General features: G+C 41.0%; 1 protein-coding gene across 1 annotated transcript in view; it reads right to left on the reverse strand.

Annotated features, from left to right (window-relative positions):
• Positions 1-8,118, reverse strand: part of LOC128306470 (uncharacterized) — a 55,570-nt gene extending 47,452 nt beyond the window's left edge. The window contains exons 1-2 of the mRNA XM_053044002.1: positions 8,065-8,118; positions 6,856-7,909 (exon numbers count right to left, since the gene is read on the reverse strand). Coding sequence (XP_052899962.1) covers positions 6,856-7,032 — 177 coding nt within the window. The 5' untranslated portion in view covers positions 7,033-7,909; positions 8,065-8,118. The remainder of the gene's footprint in view (positions 1-6,855; positions 7,910-8,064) is intronic.
• Positions 8,119-11,009: the final 2,891 nt, after the last annotated feature.

Below are 11,009 nucleotides of genomic sequence, written 5' to 3' on the forward strand. Positions count from 1 at the left end.
GCCCGTACCGAAACCTTCCGCGGCCACAGTCGGTGCCGAAACGTGCATTAAAGGGTCCGAATGCCGGCTGTAAATAAATCGTTCAAAGTTTCACATTTTCCGATTTGGCTGCCTAACGTGGCAGCGCGATGCAGCGGGAACCAGAGAAGGAAGGTTTTGGAAGGCACAAAACCCATTTCGCCCCTCCTAATGATGTTCGAGAGCATAATAACGCATTGTTTTGCATCGGTATCCACCGAAAAGGTGGTGCGGCGGATGCGATTGGAATCACGCGCTGGGGGCTTGTGTGTGTGTGTGTCGTATTTTTCAACCGCCTCCCTCCCAAACTCCAATCTTCCTCCTTTTTGTTGAGAAAGCGAATGAAAAATGATCTTCACACACACACACACACACACACATAGCTCGGGAAAAACTATTTCAGTAATGATCCGATATCGTTAAAATCGTCGCTGCGGCAGGAATTATTGCAGCGAAAGTTTTTTCGGCATTTAATCAAGCGGTCGCCGGGATGTGCGAGTGTAAGGTTAAAAATTAACGAAAGTAAAACTAAACCCGCGTCGAAACGGAATGGCACTTATTCATATGCTTCGGTTAACATTAATCACATTTCTTTTTTTCTGGCCGCAGCATGTATGATAATGCTGTTGTTTTTCGCACTTTCTTTTAAATACTAATTATGTGTGGTGCAAAAACAATAGTTTGGAAAATCTTTCGCATCTGAGGAATATTTTAAATGTTTTTAATTGTAGTTTACGATTTTTGCGCATGTTGTCTATTAGCTATTTTGAGTTTCTTATACATTCTATTAAGTCAAAGTTGGCTATGGCCAAGAAAACGTATTTTTTATAAAGACGTTCCCAAATAACAAAAACTAAACCAGTGACATCAGCACAGGGTGACAATATTAAATACAACAAATATAAAAAAAACATTATATTGTAAAATCGTCAATTTGAACTATTATAAAAGGTCCTTAATTTTACGATATTTCCGTACAAGTTATCAACTTCTTTTAAGCAATACGGCCTGTCCGTCCCTGAATAAATAAAAAAAAAAGTTATCAACTTCTTTTCTATTTAATAAGAGGGTCACTGAAACCAACATTTGTCGATCGTGCCAATTCATTGACGGGTCATCTCAGATGGATTAAGAATGCCAGCGATTACAGCCGTAGTCTCACACGTGATACATTCGATTTAGCAACGGTCATTATGGATGATTTGTAGATCAGTTACAACAATCGTTCCCCAATTCGAATCGCAATCTTACATAAACAAAGGGGCCCGCTGCCATATCTGTTTTTGTTGTTGTTGATGTTATTTTGCAGCCATTTTCTTCTTTTATTGATTAACCACTAATAAACCGATTTCGTCGATGTTGCAAGCGAGACAGCGGCGACGGGACGGCGCGGTACGGTACTAGCGCGCAACGCAGCTGAATTAAATTATTGTGCTTAATTATATTCCCTACTACAACCTTGCGCGAGCCTTTTTGCGGTGAAAGGAGCACAATCAACTTTTCGCACCTCGCGCACGGTCCCGCGCGCTTATGATGCGCACGAGAAAGGGTTTATTTCGCGCGTTTTGCGTAAGCGGCAGCGTGCCAAAACGCCGGCACACGCACACGCATATGTTCGGCGCACGGCGGGAATTTGGGCATCTGCATACCATCCCCAAACCCATCCCTGAGACACACACTGCTGATGGTCAGATGGGTGGCTTATGATAGACAACAAGTGCCATGTTGTGTTTTTTTTTTATTTTTAAGGAGAAACCACCGATTGTGCGATTGGCAGAAGAAAGACTGCCCATTACTTTCACTTTTTGGGCCGCACTCGTCACGATAATCGAATCTGGTCGCAAAACAAACAAAAAATTCTGTTGCGACCCACAGAAACGCACATCACCGATTGTTGCACGTGCATATAGGAGCGCGTTCTGTAGGACATCACCCGGTGAGATAAGTGATGCTAGCTATTTTGTTCCCGGTTGGGCAAACAACGGACAAATATGTCACATTAATCATTGTTGCGCATGAAGGAGGGTGAGCAAAAACAGCCCAATCGAAACCGAACACAAACACTCCACTCCGAGATGGCTCGTGATGGGAGCTGATAAGAGCACACCCCCTTTCCAGCAGGTGGCAGTCATGTGGTCGAATTGTTTTACACACCTGACATTGAGATACCTTTAGTTATACAGCCTGGCCATTCGTACAATATTAAAAAAAGAATACTAATGTAAAGAATGTAATGTAAACAGTTGGAGCGTATTGTAAACAACGTGTGATAACTACTAATCATTGAAGTGGATTTTTCTTGGTGAAAAGGAATAAAAGGGTCCACTTTCATCCGTTGACCGCTAATGATCACTTCAAGCGATCGGGTTAAACTTGAGTACTTGTTCATCCGCTTAGGAACTCTTGAAGGGTCTTCACACGAAAGGACCGGTTCAAAATCCCATCCGGACCAAACCCTCGTACCAAGGACTAACTAGCCGGCTGCGTGGTAAAATTAAGTCTAGTAAGCCAAAAATGGCAGCCATGTCCTTCCGAAGGTCGTAATGCCAAGAAAAGAAAGAGTAACGAGAGAACCGAAAGGTAATGTTACGTGGGTTACTGGAAACCCTCCCTTTCATTTTGGGATGTTATGATCGACGAAATCGTTAAAAATTATCGCTAGTGCGATATCTAAATTGCCCAGAGAGTTTAGAATACCTTGACTTCCCTCAAAGCTAGTTCTGATTATTTTATTAGGGCAGGATACAATCATGAAGTCTCCTAAAACAAACAATTTAGGCTTCAGAGATCAAGTGTGTTAGACACTACTAATTGTCTCCAGAACTATTTCTCACTCTGAGCCCCAATTCTGACATCAAAAAATTTAATCACAATCGAGATAGATTCGCTATGGATTTGGTAATTAATATGTGAACTCTGCATTGCAATTTAAATAAACATAATCCCCGATAGCCCAAACGGCCCAAAATCATCACTGAGTGTGGATTTTATTCATCCCTTTTCTCGATTTTCTATTTTTTCCTCTTAACCATATCTACATTTTGGGCATAATTTGGAACAAAACAAACAGAAAAACATCAACCTCTATTTGCTGGCACATTTGATGTGTAACACCGTTTTCAAACGAATCATTTTCCAACGGCTAATGATGTATCATTGTATCAAGAGCAAACGTTAAAAAAAATCGTAAACACCAATCAAATGCCCTTAATGGGGGGGGGGGGGGGGGGGTGGAATGCAAGTGAAGATGTATTTCTGCTCTGCTCCCCGACAGTACCAGCGGCAAGATGTCGAGCGGATGGTATAAAAAAGGTGCATATATTTTGGAAAGCGTCCATCCCACTTTCTACAACATTTAAATGATGAGCCGACAGAAATTATTTCCTAAGGACGCCGACATTATTACTATTTTGCCCGACACGTGCTATTTTATGCAGCTTTGCCACCTGCCCTACGGCTCATATCGCGCGCTTGTGTACTTCATCTCCAACGAGACTTCACTGCGGCCGATAAAAGTGTTCCCCCTTTATTTCGATCATCCGATCATCCGCAAGTGCTGTTGGGGAAAAAAAGAGTGCAAAAAATAACAACAACAACCGAAAATCCAATCAACACTGACCCGCTAAAGTATCTCACAAGCGGCGTGAAAGCGGCCAAATAGAAGAACCAAAACCCTTCGATCGGCCAGAGTTCGATCCGATCAGGTCGCTAATGCTCGATCGGGGAAATCTGAGCCGCCGCAAATTACACACACACCTTACGCTCGATAGGCAGACGCGTTTAATATTTCAATTAGGAAGCGTAGAAATTATTGGCATGGTGCGTGGAAAATTCGGAGCACAACAACCGTTCTCCCAGCGGGAAACGGCAGTTTATTCGATGTACGGTCGAGGTAATTGAATTGGAAACGACTTTCGCTCGAATTTTACTACCTCGCCTCATCAACCAGCATGTGCCGGCGGGAGAAGAACAGCGGTATATACACAAACTTCATCAACCTGTTCGTTGACAAACGAAATGGAAGAAACTATCGTCCCCTCTCGCAACCCAAATCGCGGGTTGTATGTGACGCGATTTTTGGAGCTTGTAGTTTTCAGCCAACAACAACCAAAAAAAACAGCCTCAACGTTACCCAACATTGGGGTCCGAACATAAAAAAACGCACCCCAAAACTGGTGCACTGAGCATGACCACCCGGAGGGTTCACATCTTGGGCGCCTAACGCCGCGTGAAAAGTAGATCGATTTTCGCAACACCAACTAAAGCAGCCAGCAACGAAATACAGCCTCCACTTTCGCCATTAGGCGCTGCTAGGCGCTGCACGGTTTGCAATTGCTCGAGCGGCTTCGATTTGCCTATTTGCGTCCAATTTCGGTCAATTTTCGGGCACGCCGTATAATCGGGAAAATCAGCATAAATTCACGCGCCGGGAAATTATCGCTGCTGGTGCGGAAAGGAAAAGTTGTTTTGCTGCTTGGAAGTGAACTGATCATTTAAATTAATCATTTACCTTTTAGCAGGTGTTGCGCGAAAGCAGGGTTGGTAGATTGGACAGGGCAGTCACGTGATAGTCAAAATTGTCACCTACTGTCACAGATCATTGGAAAAGCATCAGATGTTGTGAAATATCTTACGAATACAATGATTAATTCTCAACATACTTTCAACAACAACAACATACAACATAACATTTCAAGTAATTCTGATGTTGTCATGATCGGTTGTTTCAGTTGTATTAGGGTAATTGACATTAATAACTTATGTACGAATACTCGTTGGTAGAGTTAAACTATGACCCGTCCAAGATTTCTGATATCAGGTGTTCTGTAGTGGCACCGGTCTTCACACGACATGATCGGACAAAAATCCTATTCGAAGCAATCCTCCGTGCGCAGGACGGACTATCCTGGTACGGGTAAATGAAATCAAAGAAAGCCAGAAATGGCAGGCCTTGACCTCCTGAAGTTGTTGTTCCGATAAAGCAGAAGAAGACAAGCGAATATTACATACATGCTTCTTGATTATCAGAATTTCTTGCAAAGTCTTAAAGACTTCCCTCACAGACCTTACTCGGAAACATTGAAGACATCACTGATTAATTGTCTAATTTTTATTTGACATATATCTTCAAATATCGTTCCAATTTTTTGGATTTTGGAATTCTTCGGACTCCGAAGAATCCAGCAGTAGACCAAGATTGCGAAACTTTTGTAAAGTTGGATAACCAACTTTGGACTAAAGATGAGGTTTTTAAAATTTAATTCTATTTCTAGAACTATGTCGAAAATTCTTTGGAAGATTTACTGTTAGTCTTACTGATTGTGGATTTGTTAAAAATTTATTGTATAAGCTTGTATTAAGTATAGAGACTTTAGGTAAGACAAATAGTAAATAAACATATTAGCACCGTCCTTGTCAGTTCCATGCAGGGATATGTAGTGGGTCATCTTCATCATAAATGTGCATGTTGGATATCAAATATATTAAATTGAGGAATCAGCCGTACTGCAATATCTCCAAGATAGATCATATCCAATAATGTACTATCTCTCTAACATAGATCAAATCAAATACATGATCAATAGATACTCAATATGTCTGACAGATGGAACCTGGCAGAGGACTTCCTTTTACAAGATGTGATGCTGTGCATTTGAACAGATTTAGTATAACATTTAAACATTCAATATTAATGCTTTACGTATTGCTGCTTAACTTAGCTTCCAAGCTGTAAGAAATTTGACGATCATTAATCAACGCTCTCGCGATCATTTGTCCAATGTAGTATCCGAGTAATGGTATTACTTAAAACAAAAAAATAGTCAAATGTTTGTAACTTTTATCGATTTATAGTTTTTCCACACAAACACCCAAAAACGATGCACCCGATGCGCCACGGTACTGCAGCAACCGCAAGAAACAAGGGACAAAAGGGAAGAAAAGAAAAGTGAAATGGTAGCATCCCTTCCAATCAACCTCCCGGTCTGGGGCTGGCCGATCTTTTATCCAGTGCGGAAAAATGAAAACATTAGAGGCATCTGCCGCACACCGTCTTGCTCGCAAACGGGCCACGGGTGGAACGCGCCGTTGTTTTCCAAATGAAAAAGAGAAAATTTCTTTTATCTTCCTTTTACCATCATGCGTGTGTGTGTGTGTGTGTGTGTGTGTTTGTGTGTACGGAAGGACGCACATACGCACAAACAAACACACACACACAGCAAGTAGTTTTTGTGTCCATGATTTGGACGCCACTTTACACGGGTTTCGGTGTGACGTTCGCGTTGCGTTTATTAATCACTGTTAAGCCACGATGCACGATAAAGATGCTGCTTTAAAAGGAGGAAAATGAGAAAACAACACACAGCAATACAAGCGTGATTGCGTCGGTTGTGGTTTACCGTCCGTTTGTCAAAAGTGAGGGAATTTTTTTGACCTTTACACGCATAATCAATAAACCCAGTAATTAAGTGGTGGCCCGAACACGGCCTGCTTCGTGAAGCTGTTGTGGGAAACGAGGTGTGCGAGTGTGTGGGTCTGATTTCACCGGGCAATGCACTTTTGGGTTTTCTTATTCCACGGCTTATTGCCGTTTTGGTTGCGTTTGATGCTGTTTGATTGTTTAACAATTATATCAAACAACAAACAGGTTGGGACAGTGGGCAGAATTTACACTCTAATATGCATGATAAGAGTTTGTTTTTATCGTAAATACCTATAACTACAAGATGTGTACTAGCAGAAATTGTTTGATATAGTAGTGGAATTTTATTGAACACATTTTGTAAAACACAAAAACGAAGAAAAGTCTCATGGTTTTTTGAGTAAAATATAACTTACCTTGAACACTTCCGAGAAGAAACCGGACCCTATGTGTTCGCGGTGAAAATCGTCCAAACAGTAAAGGGCCGATACGGCGGTCCGGAGCGCCCGGCAGGACGGCCCGGTGACGGAACGGTCCGAACAGCCATTGCGGCTCAATGGCGGCCCCGGACCGGTGTGCTGTCCAACGTTCATCTTTATCAGCTCACCACCCGCAGGTTCGCGTGCGTGTGCGTGCGCTTCGTATCAAGCCGTTCGACGACAGCGGCAATGTAGACGCACATCGCTCGAAGGCCGTCCGTAATGGCCCAGTGCTCACAGGGTTAAAGCAAAAGCAAAAACAAACTTACAGTGCGTAAACACAAACTTGCACACCTGTGGCCGGGTATATACGGGGGGGTTGTTTTTTTGTTGTTGGATTTGATGATTGAAGCGTTATGGGACGCGCTCACACGATCCGCGAAGAGGATGCGTGCGCCACAATATTACACACTATTTAAAAAAAATACAGTGCACTTTACACTTTTTTACTTATTGAACTTATTTTATGAACCATTTTGCACATTTTTGCTGTTGTTGTTGCTCACTGCACACACACACTCTCACACACACATCCTGACCACTGGCACGGCAACAGCGCACGATTGTGTTTAATTGCATTTTATGCAAACATCTCACGCGCACACCATACACACGGGTCAGATATTCTAGTGCTAACCATCGCCAACGCGGGGTCCGGATGCTGCTTTCCGTTTGACACGTTTGCCAGCGACCGATCGAATGTAACCCGTTTACGTATACCGATCGAATGCATTCATCTTACGGTTCGCGCCAGACCGTGCTTTAGTTTTGGAAGTGACCATCTCCTATCTCTCCCACTGTCTGTTGTCTCTCCCCGCCAGCAAAAACCCGTGGTACATATTTTCATCGACTGGTGGGGATTGCGTGCGGCACAGTCTGCATTTTCGGCTCTAGACGACGTTCACCAGAATTAAAGGCTGCTCCTACCCAGTCCGAGATACAGTTTGTAAGAGTTTTCCCTCACTACCTTCACCTGTCGTCGCCGTGTCACCTGTGGGTAATGGACAAAAAAAAAATGGTGGTGGATGGAAAACGTTAATGTTTCGACTGAAAACAAAGCATATGCAATAACACAACATTCACTAAACAATTTACTCTCCCCCTTCCTGCGAGGGAACGAAGGGAAGGGCGAGTCTTGGATCCAACCTGCAATGTAGCGAGACGCGGAAGTTCCACCGCTTTTTTGCCACGAAAATATTTGGCCGCAGCGAAATAAAAAAAAACACACGCACACAAAAAGTGTGCCCCGGGAAAGTCAAACGCTTAGCGCTTCCGCTTGGTGTCGTGGTGCACGCTCCGCTGTGTACCGGGTGTTACTAAACGCAGTAGGCATCGGCGAAACCTGCTACAGTGCACGCGAGATGCGATTGCTTGTACACGAACACAAGCGCGCGCGCATACGGAAATCGGCGCGTAAAACGTGTTCGAGCATCATGATTCAATGGAAACTCGGATGCTTATCCAGATCGCGGTGCGGTGTATGCGCGATAAGTTTGCATGCGTGGGTGTGATACGCATTCGTCCGCCACCTGACAGCTGATAAAAGTGATACGATGATGTACAGGGAGCTATCAATTGGGTGGTACGAAAAGTGTTTTGAATCATGTTTTCACACCAATTTTTTTCACTGTAAAACAGTTACTTTTTGTCTAAATTAAAAAAATGAAATATCTAAAATCATTTTAAAAAATAGTTAGAAAAATATCTTTTGCATAACCATGTTCTAGATATGTAAAAAAATGACCATTTTTTAACATTTGCACATGCTGTAGAAAACCTAATCAATAAAAATTTTATTATGATTTTTTTTGTATATTGAAAATATAATTTTATTTCTATTCACTAAAATTATTTGTCAACCAACAGGACAAATAGCTTTCGTGGAATAAAGAAACTTATCACCACAAGTACTCAAATTACTTTTATTTCAAACAAAAAAAAATGTTTCAACGACTTGATAACAAACTTTGATATCATGCCACTTTTCAGAAAAAATGCCTGCCGCAGTCACCATATTATCAATTGGCCTGTAACGAGAGGCACTCGTTTTAAGAAGCACGGCTATGTGCAGTGTCGACGACGAGCATTCCAGGGGGCAATTCAGTCGGGCACAAAATACAACGTCAGGTTTCCTCACAGAGATAAGATAAAGCAGCCAGGCACAAGCTTGAACGTGATGTGCGAAGGGTTGTTTGATTGAGATGGAACTATGACGCGACGCGACTTCGATAACCAAAACCGCACTGTCGGTGGATTGCGATCCACTGACGAAACGCACCATTCGATGGGTAGATCGTATTCAGAAGATCAATTTGATCGACCTTCTTTTTCGAAACTGTTTTGATATGTGTACACAGATTACAGCTTGGTTGTTTTTTATTACTATCAAGGTCGTTCTATCACCTACATTTCTCTCTGTCTCGCTCTCCTACTCTTCTTCTCTCTGTTTTGTTTTGATCATAAATCAACAATCAATCGGTTGTTGATAGCATGTTTTTGTTAGAACTTTTAAACGAATGCGCCGTATGCTCCATGACGAAAAAGACCAAGGTCATGCATCGCTCGCCTATCGTCAATTCAGTCAACAGGTTCAGGTTTAACTGTCAGAATGATAATGTTGTTCCCTTGTCACATGTCGAAACGATAATAAATTTCTTTAAAACATTTTACCAATCAATGTTTACTGTCTGAAGTTGCGTAAAAGTACCTCTTATTGTTTCTATATTTTTATTGCGTGATCTGTTAAATTAATTAATTTATTATAGCACGATAAGCCAAATGTATGCTTTAATTGTTGATAAAACTCTTAATCTGGTGGCATTATTGTTATTATCAAGTGTAGTTCGTTACTTTTACCGGGAATTATAATTTCTAATGCGTTAAAACTCAATCAAATATAATGTTTTTTTACTGCTGAAACTTTATGTTAAAAAATTCTGATGATATGATTTTACAAACAAATGATAGATATTTCACAAACAATTACGAAAACCTCAGTTATGTTTCATACTTTCTAGAGTTCTCGTGATAGAATTTGTATATTTATTGGGTGTACAAATAAGTTTCCAGCGTTTTTTTCTCCAAAATTGCATGGATTAGTGTTGCAAATTAATATAATGCTAAGGATTGCCCATTCGGTACTAAATCTTGTTTTGTTTTCAAGGCAGATGAGACTTAATTTTTTTATCCAATATTTATGTGTTTTTAACCGAAGCAGCAACATCGGATCCTACTTTATCGTGTTGAACATTTACTGACTTGTGGTCTCATATTCTGTGCGTTTTTCTTTCAATGATCGCCTGAAACAAATTTCATTTTGGAACACTTCGGAGAGCAGATCACAACATGTGATCCCCTTTTGATCCCACCATATGTAGATCATGACCTGATTCTCCTTCAAATTGTGCATGTGAACTGATAACTGAAACCATATTTTCGGTAAAAATAACAACCAACGTTCATAAGCGTTTATCACAAATACAGTGATGCGTTATGATCAACAGATGTTCAATTAATAAAGATGGCATTCCTGCCGTAAATGTTCTGGGTGACGACAACATTTCTAATCTTCTGGAAACTTACTTGTAAACCAATGTAAGTCATGCATCAACTACGATAGAATTATTTAACCTCCAAAGCGGATTTGACTAATTAGAATTAGTTTAAAGTTTAACTAGTTAAAATGACTTGTGCAACGAGCTGATGAATAGTTTTAGAGATAATGGAATGATAAACTCATTAAAGAACATATAATTAAAATCTTCTTGATTGGAATCTTCAATTAGAAAGATTTGTTTTTTTTTTGCTATCTTAAAAATAATAGTCTGCTGTATCGAAAATGTCTGCCTAATAAACTCTCATCTGGTTATTGTCTTCATGTCTTTCAAATATTTTATTCTACTCTATAAATGATCTTCAACTTCAACCCGGAACAGAAGAGCGGACATTTACTAAGAACTAAGAGTTTGATTTTGCTGGACCCTAGTTCAAGTAGTATCGATAATTTTCTTCCTGAATGGTGTCTTGATATTAAAATTAGATATTCTGGACGTCGGAACCACATCATCTTGAGTTTTGGCAGGAAGCCCAAA

The sequence above is a fragment of the Anopheles moucheti genome, chromosome 2 (assembly GCF_943734755.1).
Source record: "Anopheles moucheti chromosome 2, idAnoMoucSN_F20_07, whole genome shotgun sequence".
NCBI classification, from domain to species: Eukaryota; Metazoa; Arthropoda; class Insecta; order Diptera; family Culicidae; genus Anopheles; species Anopheles moucheti.